This window comes from Schistocerca serialis, chromosome 3 (assembly GCF_023864345.2).
Source record: "Schistocerca serialis cubense isolate TAMUIC-IGC-003099 chromosome 3, iqSchSeri2.2, whole genome shotgun sequence".
Lineage (NCBI taxonomy): Eukaryota > Metazoa > Arthropoda > Insecta > Orthoptera > Acrididae > Schistocerca > Schistocerca serialis.
Window position 1 is genome coordinate 200,680,665 of NC_064640.1, and position 24,881 is coordinate 200,705,545.

At 39.0% G+C, this 24,881-nt stretch overlaps 1 protein-coding gene across 2 annotated transcripts in view; it reads right to left on the reverse strand.

Annotated features, from left to right (window-relative positions):
* The window catches only part of LOC126469912 (UV excision repair protein RAD23 homolog B-like), a 153,604-nt gene that overhangs the window by 40,698 nt on the left and 88,025 nt on the right, over nucleotides 1-24,881 (reverse strand). The window contains exon 6 of one of the 2 annotated variants that reach the window (XM_050097276.1): nucleotides 21,559-21,738. The exons of the other annotated variant lie outside the window; for it this stretch is intronic. Within the exon in view, the coding sequence (XP_049953233.1) occupies nucleotides 21,559-21,738 (180 nt within the window). The remainder of the gene's footprint in view (nucleotides 1-21,558; nucleotides 21,739-24,881) is intronic. 2 annotated transcript variants of the gene reach the window in all.

The window sequence follows — 24,881 nt, forward strand, 5'->3', positions numbered from 1 at the left end:
CACCTGCTGTCCATGTTTCACTGCATGTTTTTATTTTTAAATTTACAAGTACTATCTCACTATATTGTGTTGATTCAAGTGATATTGCTTAGAGTTTACACTATTTGTTTTATTGGGCCGAAAGACAGGGTGTTTGTTGGGTACCAGAAAAACATTATTTCCACGCTTTCTGTGCTTGCAATCATCACAGTATCAATTTCCGCAAAATGAACTGCAGAAAGTGGCTCAAAAATTTCAAATATGTAAGCTGGAATGTTGAGAAGTTTACAATCAAAATTGATATTACTTTTTGCTTGTAATCTATGTGAGATACTCTTACAGATTTGAGAACTGCAAATAAAGTATTTAGCAAATGGTTTTGTAAGCAGACAGCTATCACCACTAAGATTTTGGAACCTAAATTAAGAAACCACATTAAAAGATTGCAAACTTACATGAAGAGACTCACCCATGGCTGATAGTGCACAGCCATTGGGTGTGACCTCTATGGCAATGGGGTTGTCGGTTTATGTTCTTGAACTGATAGTGACAATGTCACATGAGCCAACACAATGTAGTGAGATATTACTTTTCAACTTAAAAACAAAAATCACATGCAACAAAACACAGACAGCAGGTGACTGCTATGTAGTCTGTAGCCATGGTACATTCCCTCAAATCTGTTCATCATTTTCAGGTATTTTTGGGGCACATTGGAAACTTGAACAAGATTTTCTGAATGACTGAGAACATGCTCTTTCGAACTGTAGTTAGTTCAAACTCAATTATAGAACACACAATTTTTTTTTAAAGTAATTGAATGTGATCTATTTTTGTAATTTTCACAAAAATCAATTTTGAACTGATTTCGCAGAAATTTGGAAAGCACTAACATGAATGATATTGTTTACTGCAAAGCCGTATGTTATTAAGAAGTTGTGTCCAAAGTTTCATGTTTATCATGCCTTCAATCGACGAGATATAAGAAGCCAAAGTTAAAACTTTATTCACAGAATGATTTTTCTCATTGCTTTGCCTTAAATTATGTAGCATTGTCAACAACCCGTGTTTGAAATTAAACACAGTGTTTTGGGCAGAGAGGCTTGAAACACGTCATTTCAAATGAGACTGATTTTGAAGCTTTAACAGAAAACAGTATTCGTAAAAGAAGGGTCGAATATACCCAATTTTCATTTTCACACAAAAGTCATCATCCTATCAACAAATTTGTAGTCTATTAGAAAATACTAGGTGAATAAAATTAAAATTTAGTATTTCACATCCTTGTGCACCTGAGCTATTGTGTATTAAGTTTCATGTTCAGCATGTGTACTCTACCAGATAAAAGAATCAGAAGTTCACATTTTTTTCATGTTGCGATTTTCGTATCCAACTTTGATTAAAATTATCTAGTTGTGGCCCGCATTGGACAATCGAACAAACTATTTTTGTGGTTAAAACCATGGTCTTTCGAATGAGCCCAGTTTCTAAAGTTTTATAAAACAGATTTCTGCAAAATCACATCTAAGTTACCACATTTTTTTGCCTTTTCACAAAATCTTCAACTCTGCACTTAATTTATTCAGACTGGAAATGGTATACAAATGATACTTTACATATACGAACTGTGGGTTGTTATGTGACTACATGCCAAATTTCATGTTTATCATACCTCTGGTCTTCAAGATACAAGCAACCAAACTTTGAAATTGTTTTGGGTGCTGAAATTTTAATGAAATCCATGATGGTAAGACAGGGAGGCCTAGGTGGATTGACATGGAATGCCACTAATCACAATGCTACTGCTTGTAATAATATTCTGGAAAGAGAGGTGGTGGGGTGGTGGGGGAGCTATAATGTAGCTCTGTATTCAAAGTCTATCTGTTCGGCCTGTTTGATTTCAAGGTTTAATCTGTACAACAACAATGGTGCTCCATTGTCATCTCTCTGCAAATCCTACAGTACATTTGCATCCTTATCTGTTTAAAAACAGCCAACAGGTTTGTCAATTTGCCTCCTTCACTACTGATAAGTCTTTGAATTGCAGCACTGAACAAACCACACAGCTAGTGAGATTTGAGCCCCGACACAGACTTAGTAACAACTGTTCTCCTCGTGGGGTATGCGTAACTGGGACAGGCAAGGATGGTGGTGGGAGGGTGGGGGGGAGGGGAGGGGGGGATAAGTTACCAAGACCCACAGCCACACACCATATGATGGCTACAGATTAGAGACATAGATAAGCATTTCTGAACAGACTGGCCTCGCATAGCATTTTTTTATCTCCAAAAGGGAATGTACTTTCTTATTTTGCTTACTTCATTTTGCAATGAAGAAAAGAAAACAAGCATTAGCAAATACTGACTGAGAATTTTGTACTTAAGTTGCAGATACCTTGTGTTATGAACTTCTTAGTAGACATTCACTGTGTGTTAAGGGGGGCAGTGTTAATGAGCAGTAGGGGAGGGGGACGCATTTACTTGTTCAGCATGTAATAAAAGCAGAAAAATAAGCAAATCAAAACAACAGTTGATAACAAATAAATTACCAACTCTGCAAGGGAAATAGCACGATCAAAAAATTTCTTAAAACTTATTCAAATCAAACTACTTCTCATGGTTTTTGAAAGAAAATTATGTCGCCCACAGGAATGCATTTCTGATGTATTACAATTTTTCATGTATTAAATGTGACTTCTCACTCACAGATGAATAATGTTAGTTGCCAATCACGACACTGTATAACTACAAATTATTGAGCAAATAAATGTTCAGTGGTCTGCTAACAAATTAACAAATACGAAAGTATGTGATGTACATTACTTCACTACTAGCTATGTAAAAATCAGGAAACAACAATGAATGTGACCTACAGCCTTTAAAATCCCAACATGAATTAAGAGCCACTGACAAAATATTCTAGTTGGGGTCTAATTATTCGCATATAAAGTGAAGTAAATAACTGCTTTCAATTTGAATTTTAGTACCATAATTCTCTTTGCTACACATATTTACACATAAAAATGTTAATTTGTCTGATTTTTGACTAATTCAAAGAAATGACTAGCGCTGCCTTGGAAGTTGTCTGGCTCCACAAAACTACTAATTGCCTTGAATATGTTCAAAATAAGCTGTCTGAAGAGTCAAAATGCTTGTTTATACTATTAGAGCAAAGTGTTCACAGTAGGAAAAAAAAATCATTTGCAGTCACAAATATTGTAACTGTTAAAATACTTTTATCACCGGAGAAACTGTAAACTGTATTTGATGTATTAAGACAAGGAGGTTTACTGCAAGATAGTCCCTATATAACAGAAATCTTAAAACTAAGTTCTGATCTGACATTTCATCTGCCTTTTATGAGTAGCATTCTTCCAATTATAAAGCCATTGGCACACGGACCATGCTGTCGAATGTCAATGTTGAGCGTGTTGAGTTCAATGTGTTGCTGAACGTTAAAAAACGATGTTACTTTGCCTTCTGTACGTGGGCCCCAATGTGGTATACATGATCTCAACATGCTGCAGTAGCTGTTGTTGGCTGTATCTGGCTCGTAAATCACACTGTTTCCAAAGGGACGGATATAAAATTCCTACATCAGCTTTATTAAAACATACTTTTCTCCCTTGTTTATATGCTAGCCAGGTTGTTTTGCTGTAGTGTACATAAATAAAATTTTCAGTATATGTGAAAATATTATAAAGCAAACTGGAAAGTACCATGTCCAATTAGTAAGGACTCTGGCTTATAGAAGTTCCATTACGAATAGTGCAATACAAATTTACAATGGTTCTCCTTATAAGATAAAAATTGTTTCATCATTCTCAAGTTTTAGTAACACCCTAAGGTTATTCTTACTTGATCACTGTTCCTGCTCAGCAGCAGAATCTCTACATGTGAATTACAAACTTAAAAAAAACAACAACAAAAAAAGGGGGGCAAAATAACTTACTGCAAATAGTGCAAGGCATCCTGTAGATTAAGCCCATCAAATAAACTCACCCTTCAAAAAGAGCATACTTATATTTACATAACATCAAATACTGTAGTATATATTCATATCAAACTAATAATGAAGTATCAGAACTTATTAAAAACACGAAGGTTACGATACAAAAATAAATAAATAAATTGGGTGTAGAGGGACATGATCCACTACACTCCAAAATTTCGCTACAAATCTGGAACGCTACTCATTGTGCTAAAACAACCTTGAACGTTGTATGACCATATTTAGGCTGTTACCATTTCCTGAAAGCTGCAATTGCAGCTATATTACTAACTGAAATTTAATTATAATAAACAGTGCCAAGAACAATGCATTTTCTTGTGACTCCTCAACATGCTGCTGCTTGCAAATGGCGTACTCTCATCATGTTACAACAATTCTTTTACCACAAATATGACGTTTATCATTTTATTACAACAAATCATAAAATTAACAGCAGGTTTTCAAGAGCTCCCCATATTGCTGGTGCTCAGAAACAGCATATACACACACAGTCCAACTGGAAGTCAATATGACACCTCACAACTCTGCACCGAACGGAGATGGCATGCATATTACGTAGGTGGCATTCTGTCGTCTCACCACTCAACGTTCAAATGCACATTCAGAATATCTGACATTCTAGATATGGCTCTGCAGTCAGAAAGACTCCCCAACACGCTATTCCATGCTATGACATCAGGAACTCGACATGCTCAACTCTCAATGTTTGGATGCGCTGTTCAGTCCGTGTGCTGATGGCTTAAGCATGCTTTGCTTAACAAGTTGAAGATTAAACTTTTTGTTGGACACTCAAGACTCCCCCAAAAGGTAAGAAGTCATTTCACACGAGTAATCACACTGAAGCTAAAAAAAAAAGTCAGTTCCTCTAGGAGAATATTTCCACAGTACAGTAGAAAAGCGTCCAAGGCAGTTGGTAGTATGTTGCCGAAATAAACTGTTTCATTCATTGCTTGAGGAACTGAGAGGACTTAGGAGGTAGGTGAAGCGGAGTTAGTCTACAAATGCATGGTCAGACTGTTCAATTGGATGGGCAATCTCTATAAAAGGTAAATATCCAAGTCTGAGTGACAGTCTGGCACATTGTTTTAATTTGCCACAAGCATTCAATATGATGAATTCTATAGCAAATAGTAACAATTCCATTTCAATGTATCAACATCTAAAGGTCTAAAATGGGGTAAAAAAGCATATCGTAAAATGCTCTGTCTCTTATGTGCAGCTTTTACAACTAAAGCTTTTTACTTATCACAAGAAGGTCCTTATACAGATTTAACTAAACAACAGTTAAGTACCAGTATATGTTACTGTTTATATCATGAGGTAACTATAATGCTTAATACTAATTCATGAAAAAATACACATTACCTCACCCACAAATTACATTTGTATGGAAATTCCATGCATGGATAATCACTATTTACAATAAAAATGGATTTTAACTTACCTTCACCAACTGGCTTCCATTTTATCTGATGTACTTTCAATGTTAACAAACAAATTCCAGTGCTCTATCTGGTATGGTGGATAGCAGATGAAGATTTGCTAGAGATGCATTTCTTTGAAACCATGCATGCAATTGCTAAAATCACACCAAAGCAAAAAGCAGTTTGAAATGCTTCAATGCCACATTACCCAGAAAGGAAAAAGCTTAATAATAGCTACTGCATAAGCCAGGATGCTGTGCTCTGAACACAAAAAACACACCCACACACAAACACACACACACACTCACACCCACACACACAGAGAGAGAGAGAGAGAGAGAGAGAGAGAGAGAGAGAGAGAGAGACTGACTTTGTGATTGCAGTTAACTGCTGTTGTTATTTTTGTTATTATTGTTGCAGAGACTGTTAGTGGTTAGTGGTGTGTGTGTGTGTGTGTGTGTGTGTGTGTGTTTCCAGTTAGCTGTTGAAAGGTTTATCCATTTTGTATTATAGGCCTATTTTGGCATTAGTGCCATTTTCTAGTACAATCTGCAACTAACAAGAACAGAAAAGATATTGTCTACTTGGTGGTAGTTTCAGCAAAAGCTGTTTGACAAGTTTACTTACATCCAGGTTTTCTTCACATTCATACATACGTATTGCATCTTTGTGTGATTGTTGACTGGTGTCTATCTACTGCAAAAAAGATGCAATATGTAGAAAGTCAAGAAAATCTAGATGTAAGTCTGTCAAACATCTTTTACTAAAACTACTACCAAGTAGAAGATATCTAGACTGTTCATATTAATTGCAGATTGTGTTAGAAAATGGCACTAATGCCAATATAGTCCTATAGTACAGAATCAATACACTTTTCAGCATCTAACTGAAATTAATTTTTATATGAAATTGTAAGAGAATTGTTGCTGTTATAGTTAGACTATTGGGACTTTAATAATCATCACACACAATACAACTGTGTTGTGCCATAAAATATAAAATTGTTTTAGGGGTTGAACTTGACTTTGCATTTGTTCTAGTCACACTTATTTCTCTAGGAAAGCTTTATTCCACACAGTGTAGCTCTCTGTCCAACACTGTCAAAACTGCATTTTCCTTTCATTTGTATGGATACACCTCAGTATGCTATCTAACAGTGCAGTTAACCTTTAACAATTTCATTGCAGTGACGAAAGACAGAAAATTTGATCCATCAGTAGATTATAAGCATGTGTGCTATGATATAGTGTTTCCAGCATTTACAGGTGAACCATGGTGAAGTATATTTGCTCCATGGCCAGTTTCATTACGGAATTGAAATGTACAGGGTCATAAAAACTGCTTTACGTATAACCTTAGAATATTTTTACATCTCATACTAACTGTTTATATGTATCATACTGAGAGGATATCTAAGCACTATTATCTATTCTTATGGCTTAACATCTCAGTGTGTATGGAAGGGGTTCATTACAGTAAAGACCCCTGTCTGAATTCTCTGACAGAATTGAGAAGGTAATGCTCATTGCCTTGACCAAGAAACTATTCTAGCATTCATTCAGAGCAACTTAAATTAACCACAGGAAACTATGAAGTTTGATAGAACCACTCTGGTTACCGTTCTGAGTTTTTTCCACCACTTTCATTCTCCTGAAAACTGATGTTACTGTTTCCCTTAATTACTGTCTTAGGTAATGGCCTCTAACCAGTAATGATTTCTGAGATTTCCACACATGATTAAAGTATCACAAACACATTACATAAGCAACATGTACACACACGATACTTATGCAGAGTCTGTGTTACCCATCACACAGCTGACAAATTGGAAGGAAAGCAAGAAAGAATGAGGAACATCAATCTTCAGATAATGCACTCAGTGCTGTCTGAGTGAATTCACCTGTAGCAGTAATCTGTGGCACAGAAGAAATCTGTGCTACTGCATCAACACAGATCTAAGTGTAAAATGGTTAGATAGAAAATTATGCTTTGAAGTTGGAGGACGCATATGTCAATCATTATACAAGCTGATAACTTAATGGTATTTTATTCAGAAAAAGAAAAGTCTGAATGTTTTTGCAACACAACCTCCAGTCACTTGGAACTGGTATTACTGTTTACTTCAATTACTCCCAATAAATGCAACAATATAAAGCAAACAGAAATTGTTGATTCAAGTTTGCTTAAAATCTGTTACCTTTTCTCCCAAATTGCTAGTAGTAGTAGTAAGCAATGTCAAGTATGCCATAAAAAATACTACAGCTGCTTTACACAACAGGTGATTAAATCACACACTGAATTCAAAGCAGAGAAAGCAAGGTGCTTCCAAAACTGAGACTAACATGTTTAAGAATACAGGACTAGTACCAGTAGCTTTGTGTTCTATTTAGCACTTCATTACAGAATGTGTATGTAAGTAACTTGTACTACAAGCTTTTTGCTTTCCATATTTTCGGAGGAATTAGTATGGACCAGAACAAGAAAAATTTGCAAGTAAACATGGGCTCTAAAATTAATACCTTAACAGCTATGGATACTTGCTTAACAGAAGAGATGAGTTTGACAGTAATCAAAGATGAAGACGTGTTCGCAGCTCTTAATGTGTGCATTTTAGAGCCCATGTTTAGTAGACTTTTTTGTGTTTTCAATGATCGTTCCTGTCATATACCTCCTGAATACTTGCCATTCCTCCTGGGACACTCTGTATACAGGGGGGATGGACAAAAACATTTTGAAATTGAATAAACTGGAAATGTGGCTAACCTGTACCACCAGTTCGGTACCTGCCAAATTACATAAGAAAAATTACTGCTCAAATGTAATTTTGGATAATTTGTACTACAAACTAAAACTTGGTTACCAGATTACAATTCCATACCTATGTGTAAACCAAGAAGTATGTACATATGAGCACTGCGGTATTTTCCATTATGCATCTTCTATATTTTTCTCAATTATGCACCGTATTCAAATTTTACAATAGTAACCCAATCACTTGCTTGCTGCAAATGTACTACTTGTACACTGTAAGATGCAAAGGTGGGGGAATAAGAGGGGATGGTCAGAAGACTGTACACAGCGTGTGACACATAATAATCTAGAGTGCTCTCTGTTTGTGAATAGTGAATGTGTTTTTTCCCTTAATTCCATCACTTGCAATATGCTGCAGAAACTGATATGAGAATGCTATGATGCTAAAACAAAAGCAACAAATTCTATATATGGTCGACAGTGAAAAGAAGACTAAAACATTGGTTGCAGAACACTTTCAGATCACGAAGTCTACTCTCTCATTGATATGTTCAAGACAGAAAATAGAGACAAGTCTGCCAATCTGTTCATTCAATGGCAGCAGCAACTGTATGAGACCAGCCACACATGAACTGGAGGATTCGCTGTTTGAATGATTAGAACATACGTGCTCACAGCAAATTCTGTTGTCTGACCTCATGTGTTGAGAAAAGGTTCCAGAAATCACTTAGAAAAAGGAATTTTTGGGTTTGCGTGTTCTGAGGACTTGCTGTCGGTAGGGAGGCACATAGAATAAATGAAGAAGAGTTTGGCGCAGGAATATCAACTCAAGCTCTCTCATTTGTATCATCCAAGAAATGTGTGTAATATGAAGCCGGTATTTTCTATAATTTGATGCCTGAAAAACACTACATGTCCGGCAGCAAAAACTGTCATGGAGGAAAACGTAGCAAGGAGAGATGCTCTTGTGTTGCATCTCAGATGATTGTAGAAGCTCATACCATTAGTGATCAGAAAACACAAAAACACACATTGTTCTTAAAAGATCTACCTATTCAGTCTGTCATGCCACTACGAGAATAACAATAAAGTTTGGATGATCAAATCTCTCTTCTGAAGCTGGCTCTTGAAGATTCGAGAACAAATGGCTGCAAGGAAGAAAAATGTTGCAACCATTGGATCAACGAATAATCATCCCAATGAAGCATAGTTACAGATGTCAATTTGTTAAAGTTAGGAGTAGTGCAATTGAACTACCAAGAAACAGATTCACACTTGATTGTAGTGCAAGCTATCAGCAACATACTTGTTGCTTGGGATGAAGTTACAACAGATACAATAGCTAACTGTTTTAGGAAGGCTTGGACATCAACTGATAGTGGCACAGAAACTGAAGAGAAAATCAATGATCCAACATCTGCACTTACAATACAGATATGATTTTGGATTCTGGCACTGCTCTTCTACAGCCTTATACCTGGTTGATGCCCTCTTGAACCGTCCCATATGGATGAATGGATGCAGGCAGACTAAAATTACTGTGCTGCTGAAGAACCAGCCATCAGTTCTGCTGATGATGCAGAAGAGTGTGATAATGTTTCACTGTAATCTTATGAGGAGGAACATGACCACTACACGCTGAAGACGTAACCACAATTGCTGTTCTTGAGGGATTTGCTGCCACTTCTGAAGACTCCATGGCATTTCAGGCTGCTCTGGATGTGGTATATTCTAAGACAGCCATAATATTATAACCAACATTCTGAACAACAAAAATTAATTTTTTTCCATATTAATGTACAAAAATCAAATGTGTTTTGATCAAAACTTAGTGTGTTAAAGAACAATAAGTTACAGTGCTGCTTAAGATTATTATGTTATGTTACATGATGCAATAAATGCAGTCATTTAATGGGGTTAATACTGTAATTTTTTTTTTTTTTTTTTTTTTTTAAACCTAAGACGAAGAACATCTGACAATACTGTCTCAAACAAATGACAGAAATACTACATATACAGTGTAGCTATTTTTATTTTTTCTTTGAGAGGTCGTGAAAATAGAGCACCTTCATTCACTGCTACCAATATCCAGAGAAAAGGTGAAAACAGTCAAATTTTTTACAAAAAAACTCATTAAATCAAACTTTATTAAACTGAAAAGACTTTTTCAGTCCCTTGAAATATGGTTAAATGAGGGTCTACTGTATCCACACAGAATACACAGTAGGAACACCCTTGGCATTCAAAATAGCTTGCAGTCATCTCGGAATGGACAAATACAGGTCTTGGTACAGTTTTCAAGGGAATTTTATACCATTCTTTGTTTTGTATACCATTCTTCCTGCAAAATAGTGGCAAGTTCAGGTAACTATGATGGAGATGGATAGCAATCACACATCTCTCTCTCCAAAGTAGACCATTAAGGTTCAATAATATTGAGATCTCATTACTGGAATGGCCAGGGGAAATGTGACAGTTCATCCTTGTACTCACAAAACCAGTCCTGGACGATGTGAGCTGTGTGAACAGGGATCCTCTCATCTTGGAACACATCATCACCATTGGGGACCAGCATTGTACCATGGGATACGTGATCAGCTAAAATGGCTAAATAAAGCTTGGCAGTAATGAGACCTTGCAGAATAATCTTGGGGCCCATGGGATACCACAATATTGGTGCCCAAATCACCACCAAACCTCCATCCTCCTGCCATTTCCTGCTTATGGGGATCTCTTTGTGTTGTTTTAGTGCTAAAAGGGTTAGCGAGTGTGACATGCAATGACTTCTGCTGCTGTCGTCTTCATATTTTCTGTCACAATCCTCTTCAAAGACCATCTGCCATGATCACGTAACACGTACTTCTGTCCACACACTGACTTAGCAGATACTCTGTGATTATGATGCATCACAGCTGTCAAATCTGTTAATAGATGTTATATACAAGAAGTGGTTCCTCCTTAAAACTGAAGTGAAAGAGTAGTTGACACAATTTATAAACTAACAAGTACTTAACATGCAGATGAATAATAAATGGGTGTCCAATTCAGAAATGAAGAGTTACTCTTACTCCATGATGAAACAATTCTAACAGAGATGTGCTCCATGTTTTCCCATGAACATTACTGTGATCACTGGTCAGGTGGATCTGTGTTACTACAACACTTTTAGTCACTCAAATTTATTACTTTTACACGGATTACTAACCTAGGATAAATAAGTCTCTGATGAGAGAGACAAAGTCAAGAATTTTCTCAATCAAGATGGATGTTTAATCTTACACTGACAAGGAGGGGGTCTCAGTGTTGCGATCAACTTTTTGAAACCATCTACAGTACAATGAGGTGACTAAAGTCACAGGATAGCGATATGCATGTATACAAACAGTGGTAGTATCATGTACATGAACACAAGGGCAGTGAATTGGTCGAGCTGTCATCTGTACTCAGGTGATCCATGTGGAAAGGCTTCCAACATGACTGTGGCCTCATGACAGAAATTAACATACTTCGAATGCAGAATTATAGTCAAATGGGACATTCCACTTAGGAACTCATTAGGGAATTCAAAATTCTGAGATCCACAGTGTCAAAAGCGTGCCAAGAGTATCATCGCATTCCAGGCATTACCTCTCACCACGTGCAATGCAGAGGCCGACAGCCTTCACTTAATGACCAAGAGCAGCAGCATTTGCTTAGAGTTATCAGTGCTGACAGATAAGCAACTCCGCATGAAATAACCACAGAAATCAATGTGGGAAGTACAACATACATACCCTTTAGGTCAGTGCAGCGAAATTTGATGGGCCATGGCAGCCAAAAGACGATTTAGGAGAGGAGCTGCAGGTAATGTCGTGATGTTATAGCTGCCATGTATGACATCGCCTGCAGTGCCTCTCCTAGGCTCACGACCATATTGGTTGGACCCTAGATCTACATCTACATCTACATTGATACTCCACAAGCCACCCAACGGTGTGTGGCGGAGGGCACTTTACGTGCCACTGTCATTACCTCCCTTTCCTGTTCCAGTCGCGTATGGTTCGCGGGAAGAACGACTGTCTGAAAGCCTCCGTGCGCGCTTGTATCTCTCTAATTTTACATTCGTGATCTCCTCGGGAGGTATAAGTAGGGGGAAGCAATATATTCGATACCTCATCCAGAAACGCACCCTCTCGAAACCTGGCGAGCAAGCTACACCGCGATGCAGAGCGCCTCTCTTGCAGAGTCTGCCACTTGAGTTTATTAAACATCTCCGTAACTCTATCACGATTACCAAATAACCCGGTGACGAAACGCGCCGCTCTTCTTTGGATCTTCTCTATCTCCTCCGTCAACCCGACCTGGTACGGATCCCACACTGACGAGCAATACTCAAGTATAGGTCGAACGAGTGTTTTGTAAGCCACCTCCTTTGTTGATGGACTACATTTTCTAAGCACTCTCCCAATGAATCTCAACCTGGTACCCGCCTTACCAACAATTAATTTTATATGATCATTCCACTTCAAATCGTTCCGCACGCATACTCCCAGATATTTTACAGACGTTACTGATACCAGTGTTTGTTCCGCTATCATATAATCATACAATAAAGGATCCCTCTTTCTATGTATTCGCAATACATTACATTTGTCTATGTTAAGGGTCAGTTGCCACTCCCTGCACCAAGTGCCTATCCGCTGCAGATCTTCCTGCATTTCGCTACAATTTTCTAATGCTGCAACTTCTCTGTATACTACAGCATCATCCGCGAAAAGCCGCATGGAACTTCCGACACTATCTACTAAGTCATTTATATATATTGTGAAAAGCAATGGTCCCATAACACTCCCCTGTGGCACGCCAGAGGTTACTTTAACGTCTGTAGACGTCTCTCCATTGATAACAACATGCTGTGTTCTGTTTGCTAAAAACTCTTCAATCCAGCCACACAGCTGGTCTGATATTCCGTAGGCTCTTACTTTGTTTATCAGGCGACAGTGCGGAACTGTATCGAACGCCTTCTGGAAGTCAAGAAAAATAGCATCTACCTGGGAGCCTGTATCTAATATTTTCTGGGTCTCATGAACAAATAAGGCGAGTTGGGTCTCACACGATCGCTGTTTCCGGAATCCATGTTGATTCCTACATAGTAGATTCTGGATTTCCAGAAATGACATGATACGCGAGCAAAAAACATGTTCTAAAATTCTACAAGAGATCGACGTAAGAGATATAGGTCTATAGTTTTGCGCATCTGCTCGACGACCCTTCTTGAAGACTGGGACTATTTGTGCTCTTTTCCAATCATTTGGAACCCTCCGTTCCTCTAGAGACTTGCGGTACACGGCTGTTAGAAGGGGGGCAAGTTCTTTCGCGTACTCTGTGTAGAATCGAATTGGTATCCCGTCAGGTCCAGTGAACTTTCCTCTATTGAGTGATTCCAGTTGCTTTTCTATTCCTTGGACACTTATTTCGATGTCAGCCATTTTTTCGTTTGTGCGAGGATTTAGAGAAGGAACTGCAATGCGGTCTTCCTCTGCGAAGGCCACGCGCAGGTTCAGACGTGCCAGACCGGTTAGGACATGTTCCAGACGGTTGCCACACTGGCAGCAGGGGTCGGTATAAAAGACGCGGCGATGTCTTTCTGCTTACAGTTGATTCCAGTTCTGTTGGCGGTAAACAGCATTTCATTAACACTGTGTTGGCGATTTGGAACGTTGTGGAGTATTGTGTGTCGGAAGAGCTGTTCGCTAAAGGTAACAGTACCCATGTTCATGCATATTTGAAGTTAGCTGAAAGTAAATTGTTGTCCGAAGTACGGACAGGTTTGGAGTTTATGTTCGGATCTATTAATGGTGTATTTGATGTTCAAAAATGTAGAAGCCGAAGGAATGCGTTGATTTACATTACAAAATCAGATGCACAACCTATATCAAATTGTAACGAGTCGGCATTATCGTTTAATGTTAGGTTACGTCGCTGGGCCGAACGTACCGAATTCATTGATTATACCGACCCGTTTCTTGTTAATAATTGGTCCCGTGTACGTTTTATAGAGAAGTATTTTGAATCTTTTCAGAGCAAGAAGTGCGTTGCACGTTGTTTAACGGAGTGCCATCTTACGTATAATGGTTGGGCGGGCCGCGTTGTCCGCTGGTATAATGAGGCCTTTCGGTCCAAAATGGTACGTAAAAAACAGTTGTACCTTTACGGAGACACAAATATAGATAACCGTTGGCTGCTCAATGAGTCCCAATTTCAGTCACTAAGAGCTGATGGTAGTGTTTGAGTGTGGTGCAGACCTCATGAAGCCATGGACCCAAGTTGTCAAAAAGACACTGTGCAAGATGGTGGTGGCTCCGTAAAGGTGTGGGCTATGTTTACATGGAACCCTCTGGTCAAACTGACCCAATCATTAACTGGAAATGGTTATGTTTGACTACTTTGAGACATTTGCAGCCATTCACGCATTTCATCTTCCCAAACAACAATGTAATTTTTACGGATGATAATGCACCATGTCACAATTGTTCGTTATTTGTTTGAAGAACATTCTGGAAGTTCAAGCGACTGATTTGGTCACCCAGATCACATGACATTAATCCCATCAAACATTTACAAGAAATAATTGAGAGGCCAATTCATGCACAAAATCCTGCACTGACAACACTTTTGCAATTATAGACTGCTACAGAGACAGCACACCTCAATATTGCTACCGGGCAGTTCCCATGACTTGTTGAGTCCATCCCACATTGAGCTGCTGTACTATGCCAAGCAAAAGGAGGTCCGACATGATATTAGGACATTTCCCATTACTTTTGTCACCTAATGGTGTTGGTTAGGGTCTCAGGTATCACACCTTAAACACATTCATCACAGCAGACCCTTGTTTGCAAGTAATTGCCGAAATTGAATTTTACATTTTGCTCTAGAGGCTTATAATTAACAAAATCGTTTCGAGCAGTAGCATACTGTAGTGGTCAAGGTACATACTACACTGAAGGTGGCGGGTTCCAATCCAGTCAGATGCATTTAAATTTTTATTTTTAAATCTTTAACAAAATAACTCTGAACATTTTTTTATTGAATTAATGAAAACGTTTTTATTTCTAACCCTCTGCCATGTCATTTTCAACATCACATTAACTTATTTGCTCTCATTTTTTCTTCCTATCATTCTTCTTTTCATTTAGCAACAAAAGGGAAAATGATATACCAGTACCTACACTGGTTGTACAATAGTGAAACAAATCCATTTTTCAATGCGAGATGTACAGTTTTTAAGTGGTAATCTCCATACAGCATTTAAAAGATAAATTACTCTCACACCATGGACAAAATATAAACACCACCTTTCTACATTCACATTGTTCTTCAACAAATTCAGAGGGAAATAAACTTCTTAAACATTACAAAAATTATTTTTTTATTACCTAACTTCAATCCACACCATCCTTATCATTTCACATTACTGAATGCTGGTGCATGCAGAATCCCATGAACAACTGAATGTATTTTGATTACATCTTCGTGTTTAGCAATTCTGTGTGTATCTTGAAGTAATTCTGTTATACTCTGAAGTTTTATTATTTTCTCATGTTTTACACCTGATGTTTTAAAATGGTGGGGGGAAGGGAGGGGGGCACATGGCTGACAAGACGATAGCGATTGCAATAACAGACAAAAATATAAAATGGAAGAAACTAGATCTAAGGTAATACATAAAAATAGTTATAATCATAAACAGGAAGGTTCCAAATGACAAAAGAATGACAGGAAGAATAAATGAGAGCAAAGTTAAAATGATAATGAAAGGATGTGGCAAAGAATTGTAAATAAAACACATTTGAAACAAATAATTAAATAAAAATAATAATTATAGACATTTCAATCAAAGACATTTCAATAATGATTTAGAGAGAAAAATTTAAAAGCATCTGACCGGATTTGAAACCACCACCTCCAGTGTATCATCTGTGTCCCTTAACCAATATTCTAAATGGCCATGCAAAATAGCACTGTAAATTACAAGGCACTAGAGCAATGCAAAAATATTTTTCATCTATTACTTGTAGTTGAGGGCTCACTGTGATGAATGCCTGGGGTCCTAACCTACCCCACCATGGAGTGTGTTTCAAAATGTCAATCCCACCTCTGGTGACCTCTCCTTGCAGGTATTTTACCTTTGCAGTTAATCAGAGGAAACCACATAGAATGAACATCAGGATGATTGATATAAAACTAGCACATCCAACACAACAACAAGAACAACAAAAAATTACAACAGAACTATGTGAAAGAGATTTACAACTTTAGTGAGAATGGACTGTCATGTAAGATGACATGGGTTTTCAGTGCAAGTAAACTCCTGATCCATGCAAAGAATATTAAAGTAAAAACAATCTCTGACAGAGTTCAGTGAATAGTCCTGTAACAGTAACGTAGATGAACTATGAACTACAGTTACCTTACTGTCCTTCAAAATAGTCACCTCCCATAACCACACACTGCTGAGTCCTCTGATACATGACCTGGAAACTTTGCACAAACTCTTCCTTTGGAATGGTGGTCAAAAGCCGCATCACATTTCATTGGATGTCAGGAATATTGTCAAATCTCTTTCCTTTCAAAGCGAGTTTGAGTCGAGGAAATAGGAAGAAGCCTGGAGGATTGAAATCTGTTAAAAGTATGGTGGATGTTCAAATTGCACCACCCCCTTTTTTTTGCCAGGAACTATTTGATGAAACAGGCTGTGTGTGTCGACAAGCGTTGCCGTGAACAAAAAACCGGAAACCTTGCTGTGCGTACTGGGATTGTACCCTGCATAGACGTTGCATGAAACAGGTCGTAATTTCAACATACCATGCAGCATTCAACGTAATTCCCTCAGGTAGAAATTCCTTGTGGATAATGACTTGTCTATCGAAAAATGTGATGATCATCATTTTGCTGCATGATTTTTCTGGCTCTGACCTTTTTCCTGGTGAGGTCACGTTGGAGAATGCCATTCCATGTTTTGCCATTTCGTTTCGGGGTCGTACCAGACACACCAGGTTTCATCCTAGGTTACACTATGGTTCAAGAAATTGGGTGTTGCACACACAGTTTCGACAAAATCCTGTGAAGCCTCTAAACAAGCCTGCTTGTGACCTTCAGTCAACTGATGTGGCACAAGTCGACAACACGTTTTTCTCTTCCGTAACTTCTGTTAACGATTTGTCGCACAGATTCAGGGTTCATCTGCAGTTCATCCACTGTCATGCACATAGGTAATCGACGGTCATTCAAGATTAATGTCCTCACTTTCTCCTCAATATTTCCATCACTGACAGCAGTCGCCGGTCGCCTGCTATGGGGATCATCACAAACACTTTCCTGGCCTCCTTGAAAATGGGCGAACCACTTGTACACACACTTCATGAACAGTGATTTATTCCCATACACAAGAACCAACATTGCATGCATTTCTTTCAGTGCCTTGCCAAGCTTAAAACAAAACTTTAAATAGATCGTTTGCTCATCCATTGTCCCGTTCTCAGTTCAGAACCAACGCACAAAACAAGCACTTCGTCCAACATGTCCGACACGGAACACACACGACGATTAACTGAAGTACTGTGGAGGCAGGTTGTCAACACTCACCACTACACAGGTGCAGTGTTGTGAGTCATCAGCGTTGCCCAATCGACTGTTCTGACTTCATTCATCAAACCTTATTGTCAGAGGTCATATAAATATAGTGTACTGGACAGTACTGGGCAGAATATTAATAGAGGAAGGAATAAATGTAACTGTGCATAGAAACGTTAAGGCTCTGAGCAATCTATAAGCATACAAATGAGGACAATGTCCAATTGTTCAGCAACTTTTTCAGTCTAGTCTATGGGCCTACTGCCAACTCAATGCCTCAACTATACCATGTTTGCTTACCTTTACTATCACATACGTGGAATAGAGGAAGACACACTATACTATGTTCTCAAGAAGAAAAAACGGCCCATACACTTAGCTACATAAAGCTGTGAAGGACAGCAAGTTCAAAGCTGATAACCATATGGTTACAACCAAAAAACATTGAACACTGGACAATATGAAGAGCACATATTGTGCACGACAAAGGAAAATGACAAGAATGAGCACTCCATTACAGATACACATCCTACAATCAATTACCACACAAAATTTGATACAGGGCACTGCAAAACACCGACTACAATTTATTAATACACTAGCTTCCCCTAAGAATGTAACTTTAACTGATTTATTTGCTTTGGAGATGAAACTAATGCGACTTTCAGTTTAACTGGGAAGTACAGCAATGGCCCAACAAATACATGCACTCTAAACTCTTCCAAGATATGCACTCAACAGCTTATATAGAAATATACCTGTATGATAAATACAACAAATTACGGGATGGCCCTCAGCATCAACGTGATTCTAATGGCTGTGACATTAATTATGCAAGAGCCATTACAGGCAAAACCTATTACAAGTGAAATGAGAGGGCAACACCATAGAATCGAAACAGATACAGAAGAATATTTATAAAAACAAGACAGTGTGTGATAAATGCATACAAGATTTTTGGAGATAAACTTAGCTTCTGTAAGGTAGACATATTAGAGAAGTGGATAATGCTGAAAAAAAAAATTGAAATCACTACTGTCACATCCATAGCAGTAAATATTTTGCAAGCTTATTTTTCATATCACACATTTGTTGCCTGTGTAGTGCCGCGAGTGTTTTCTGGCACTACCGAGTAAAACAGCAATGATGCCATGTCTGTTGCAAAGGGCCACAGGAGTGGGCAAGCGTGAAGTGGAACAAAATACTATTATGTCAGATGCAGCAACACCACCAGCCAATTTCCACATGGTGGGTCAAGCCAGGACCAGTAACGCAATAACTCTGATACAGCAGAAAGGTAGGGCAAGAGCATCATCAGCAGACCGGTTACTACAGCTCCAAACTACAGCCACGTTTTGGCACACATGGTTGGAAGCAGTGCTTTGGCAAAAGAAACAGGTGCTGAGCCAGTATAAATATCCATCATTTTTAACCAAACACATCACAGTCTGACAGCAGCATCTACGGGAGGAGATCTACACTGTTCGATGTGGTGACACGGTCCTGCAAGAGGCTACCATGAGATTTGGCATCCACCAACTGCAGGCTTACTGCAGGCACCAAGTCCACTGCTCACTTCTGTCACTCACAGCTAGCCTTCCGCTCAAGAGGGGGAGGGGCAGCTGTTCGAGACCTCAACGTGCGGCCTCTCAGCTACCTACGCTGGGGTGGGCATACTGACACATTACGTATCCAGTCTCCAATGTGGTCACCTTCCTCTGCAAGAATCACAGAGGGTTTCTGCACCTAGCCGTGCGCCCCACTTTCATCTGCGGATCTCCACATTCCAGCATTTATTCCCAGCCGCTGGCACTGTAACAGGCCACTGGCCACCTGTCGTGTCAGTGCCGCCGCATTTGCAGTCTTCGACACACGCCCAGTGGAATGCTGCTAGCGCAGATTGTCACTATAAGTGTTGTTGTTTGTTGTTTGCTACATTGTCTGACTAATAATGATGTTTCTATAAGAAACCATCAGTCACCATTCTGAAACAGCCCATTATCTGAACTCAACTCTGCCACTACAGAGGTCATCCACCCCAAGCTTCTACATCTAGCCTTGGCTGCCAATATGAATTACGAGTCCTTATGTGTCAATGCACTAAAAGTACATATTCACCAACACACAATATCTAATTAATAAAAAACAATGTGCCTGATGAGGCCTATGACTGAATTTTGTATCCTATATTTTCGCTACACTGATAAATGGTTATGACAAAAGTGCAAATTACTTTAGTTGCACATCCTCCAAAAACAGGCACGACCAATGGTGTTCTGTTTAGTACCTACTCATTAGGGAACTATGTAAGTGACACAAGAAGACAAGAATTCATGTTAACTCAGTTAATCAGGCCACCTAACATAAATGTGTTATACTGCTAACACACTGTGCTATATAGGATATTACAATTTCATATGGTCAATGTTACCCGTGAAGGAAAAAAGGGGATAGAGTAATCACAAGGCTTCTAAATAATTGCAAATTTATTACATTACAGGGATATATCTTCCAAATTACATGTTTTTTTTAGTAACTGTTCCTTCCACCTGATAAGCTGACCATACTGTATAATTACAAAACCAGTAAAAATTTGTGCGCTGCTGAAATTTCTGATGAAGTTATTAGAGCCTTGAAGTAGTTGCCAATGTGATACAAAAGAGTACGTAGAAAGCCATCCAGTCCAAGCATGCACTGTCACCAAACCTTTCCCTTTCTATACATATATGAATCTAAAGAATGCACTTTCTTCAAACTGAGTACAGCAGAAAAAAACCACAAAAATAGTTTACATGCAACTGTTGTGAATAAAGGGATGTGTGTAAGGCAAAAGCTACATTCTGAAGAACACTCACTCACGCCACATCTAATGAACTCCACCTAACAACTTTAGAAAATTTGGAGTTATGTAACACTCAATTCTCCATATACTTATCTCTTTTGAAAATCCAACATGGTACAAGAAACAACAAGTCTTGTGTTACATTAGTGAAACACAATGGAACACTCAAATGACAAAGAAGAAGAAAAATAAGTTTTGAGCAACAGAATATTTTTTCTTTTTTCCAAGCAGGTGCACAAACAACTAAGTACCATTGTTTCAACAGAACTGCCTTATAACAACCAACTGCTTCACTTTATCTTTCTGTTAAGTTTGTGATTTTACAAAAACTTTATGCAAGGTGACAAGCCAATCACAATTATAGCCCATAAATATAAAATGAAAGTGGTGAAACAACACTCATAGGTATTTTGATACATAACTAAGACAGGACAGAATCAATAGTAGTGTGAAACTGTTGTGTACCATTTTTGACCTTTCAAAGCTGTATGTTCCTTTCTTGGAAACTAAAGGTAAAACAGGAGTGAGGTAGATGTGGCATTATGACAGACTTAACATTCAGAAGTTTCAAGTAGCCTAATCTTCCATTCTTTTATATGGCCTTCCTTTCACTCCTGTTTATCATCAGCTCCCAATGAACTGATCTACAGCCAGGAAATTTTAATGACTGTCTTCAACTGTTTCACATAGCTGTCTGTCCCGCCTGAGTTTCTACTGCTGTCAAGTAAGTGTCTCTTCTAAACTTATGTGAGCATCTTTTATAATCTGTAGCATATATACAAACATGTTCATTTTTATGTTAGTATCCTTTCATCTACTCAAAAGTCAGTAAACAACAACACTATAGTCTGGTTGTATAATTCTGTTCCAACAATGATGACTGAAGTTTTCATGCAACAATGCTTGAATTAAATCCATTATGAAGTTATATCGTACCTGGAGGCTCATTCAACATACGTACAAATGCCTCTTGATTCTGAGAAATAAGCTGTAAAAGTGCTGGATTTGTCTGCCCAATCTGCTGAAAGACAGCGTTTAATAGCTGAGGATTTTGTTGAATAACCTGTCTCATTTGTTGAAACTGAGGCTGATTTCTCAGAAAAGCTAGAGGATCATCTGCAACATACAACAACATTAGGTAATGCAAACTGAGACAATAAAAAAATGTAGTGACTAGAGAAGTTTCCAACAGCAGCACTATTAGTTGTAGCAGTAATAACAGTAATAGTAACAGAAATACAACCACTCACTGGAACAAGAAATTAGTTTAATCTCCTGCAAACTTATGCAGAAGTGAACTGCTTGATTTTTACCTTCAGGGCATGCACACATATTAAAACATTACAATATGAATTTGGTCTCCACATCATGTACGATACACAGAGTTCCTGCAGCAGAACTTTCAACTCTGTAAATCTAATCCTTTGCAGAGCTGTCAGTGGGTAAAAAGAAAGAAAAAAAAAGAAAAAAAAAATTCGAATCATTAAATATGCATAAAGCTGTTATCAGACAGAATATGAAAAAGTCTAAACACTGTCACTCTTTTAAATAAATTTACAGAAAACTTTGTTGTAATTAGCCAATACCCCCACGTGGAGAGGGAGAGGGGTTAGAGAGAGAGAGAGAGAGAGAGAGAGAGAGAGAGAGGCAAAGGGGGGGAGGAGTGTTTTCTATAACAAAGTAGTATAACTAAAAGAAATCCTGAGAAGAGTTATTATGCCATTTACTTACACAGCAGTGTTGTCCATTGAACAAGGTGTTTTAGCAATTTTCTCGAAATTCCATTAGCTTCCTTCAAATGCCAACTCCAGCTGTGACAACTGATATCCCTGATCACCTTTCAGTATCACACTGAAAACATTTGAGCCCCACACACTAATACCACAGATGTCTTTATGTTACTATACTGCACACTTGAAAAGCTTTGCGTAGCTTCCTACCAGAGGAGTCATTGTATGAGGTACATTTGGTCTCACATGTCGAAAGAATAGGCACATGTTACAGAAGTGACAAACTGACCCTTTGTCACTACTGCAAAACATTCAACAAAACTGGACATCCTTTCTAAGTGCCAATTACAAATCATGAACATTAGTAGAAAAGCAACAACTGCTTTGTTAATGACAGGTAATATGTCATTTGTTAATGAATTAGATACTTTTTGGCAACATTCTTTCAACAGAGTGGTTTGAAGATAGTGACACTGTGGCTCGTTGTAAACGAAGACGTTGCAAAGCCTTGACTTACAAAGTAGTTAATCATCGTTAGAAACATATTTTTAATTATGTGATTTTTGAGAATGAGATTGCAAAAGGACAGGGAGCATAAAACGTTCTGAAGATGGGACATGCAGGGACAGTGCAGCAGGCACCCTGAGGAGGATGGGAAAAGAAATGAGAGAACAAAACATGGCCAAGAGTAAGGGGCAACAAGAAAGAGAGGACAAGGGGAAGCAAAGCAGGAAAAAAGGGTGAGAGGGCACAAGGTTGGTTTGTGGGGTGCTCAACATTGTGGTCATCAGTGCCCGGTTACACAGATTAAAAGAATAAATGAGGCTGGAGGCGAAGTGTGGTGGGTGGTAATAGAATAAAGGACGTTTGGGTAAGTGTGGTGGGGACAGCAAAGGAATGAAAACTGGTGGGGCTGTTGTAGGCTCGTGGTGGGTGGTGGGGTGGCAATTGTAGCAGTTTCGAGCAAGGGCAGCAGATGGGGACGAAGGGTGGTGGCTGGGGGCGAAACAATCACGGCAGGTGAGGGGTAAAGGGTGGTGGGATGAAACAATGAAGGCAGATGGGAATTGAAGGGTCTGAGAGTGAAAGAATAGAATAAAAGGAAAGGGAGGGGAAGGAAGGTGTAAGGAATACAGGGAAGGAAAGTGTAAAGAAAATGGGAGGGAGCATAAATAAGAGGGGGAGGGGCTACAAGGAGGAAGGGGGAGCATATGGACAGGGAGGAAGTAAGAGAGGCTTAGAGGGGAGCATAGGGACAAGGAGAGAGGGATGGACGGGAGTGGACGGACAGGGACAGAGGGGAGTGTACGGACTGGGATAGCTGGAAGGATGGAGGGGAGTGTAGGGACAGGAATGGAGGGGAGCGATGGACAGGGAGCGAAGGAGGGAAGGAAGGAAGGAAGGATATGGCAGGGAACAAAGGAGAAATGTGAGTGTATATACAGAGTGGGAGAGAGGGAGGGAGGGGCGAGTATGGCAGGACGCTGAGGACAAGAGGGGGGAGGTGGGAGGGACGGAGGGGCATAGTGGAACAAGAGAGGGGTGCAGCAGAATGGTGAGTGAGGGCATGGCAGATCTGGGGAGTAGGGGTATGGTAGAGGGTGGTGGAACAGGGGGCACCGGAAGAGGAAGTGGGTGTGCACTGGAAGGGAGGGAGGGAGGGAGGGAAGCTGTGGTAGAGGGAGGGAGGGGAGGGTGGGAGGGAGGGGGCAAAAGGAGGGGGGGGGGGGCAAAAGGAGGAAAGGAACAGAGGCAGATGGAGAAAGCAAGCAAAAGAGGACAAAATAGCAAGGAAGGAGAAAATGAAGAGGGAAGGAGGAGAAACATAAGGTGTGAGGTGAAATGCATCCAGTGGCACGAAAGTCAAAACACTGTCAGTCTGGTATAATTTGAATAATGAGGGCTGGAGGGAAGTAATGAATGACTTATCACACACACGCACACACTTTTCTGATGCTCGTAGGCAGCTTATATGTAACTTATGTAAAACATGCATTATCAATTAGCACGTTCTAAAGAAGCAAAAAGCTATCAGCAAAGTAAGTATAAAAAAGCTATCAATGTAATAATATAGTACACGATGCATATACACTGGGGAGTACTTTATCAGATGCAATACATTTACACATGCACAAGCTATGTAGGCAGAATTACTACTCTGAACACCAACTTGAAAACATTTATGCAGATTCTCACTAAATCATCAAGACAACAGCATACATTTAAAATACCTGAAAATTTGAGGACTGTAACAAACATGATTACCTGGAAAATGTAGTAACGACTATTTTGGATATGTTCAACTTGTGGAAGTCCATTGTTCTTGCGGATGTGGGACAGCGGCTGATGATATAAATACTGAAAACAAACCACCACTGCCATATCATCAAAGAAATTTATTTCCAACGAGCAGTTTCAGTGCTACACTTACACAATCATTAGGTCCACTAGAAAACAAAAGACTACTTTCATTTCTTGGCTCATGAATCGTAGAACCCAAATAATACTAGTTGTCACAGATTGCATACA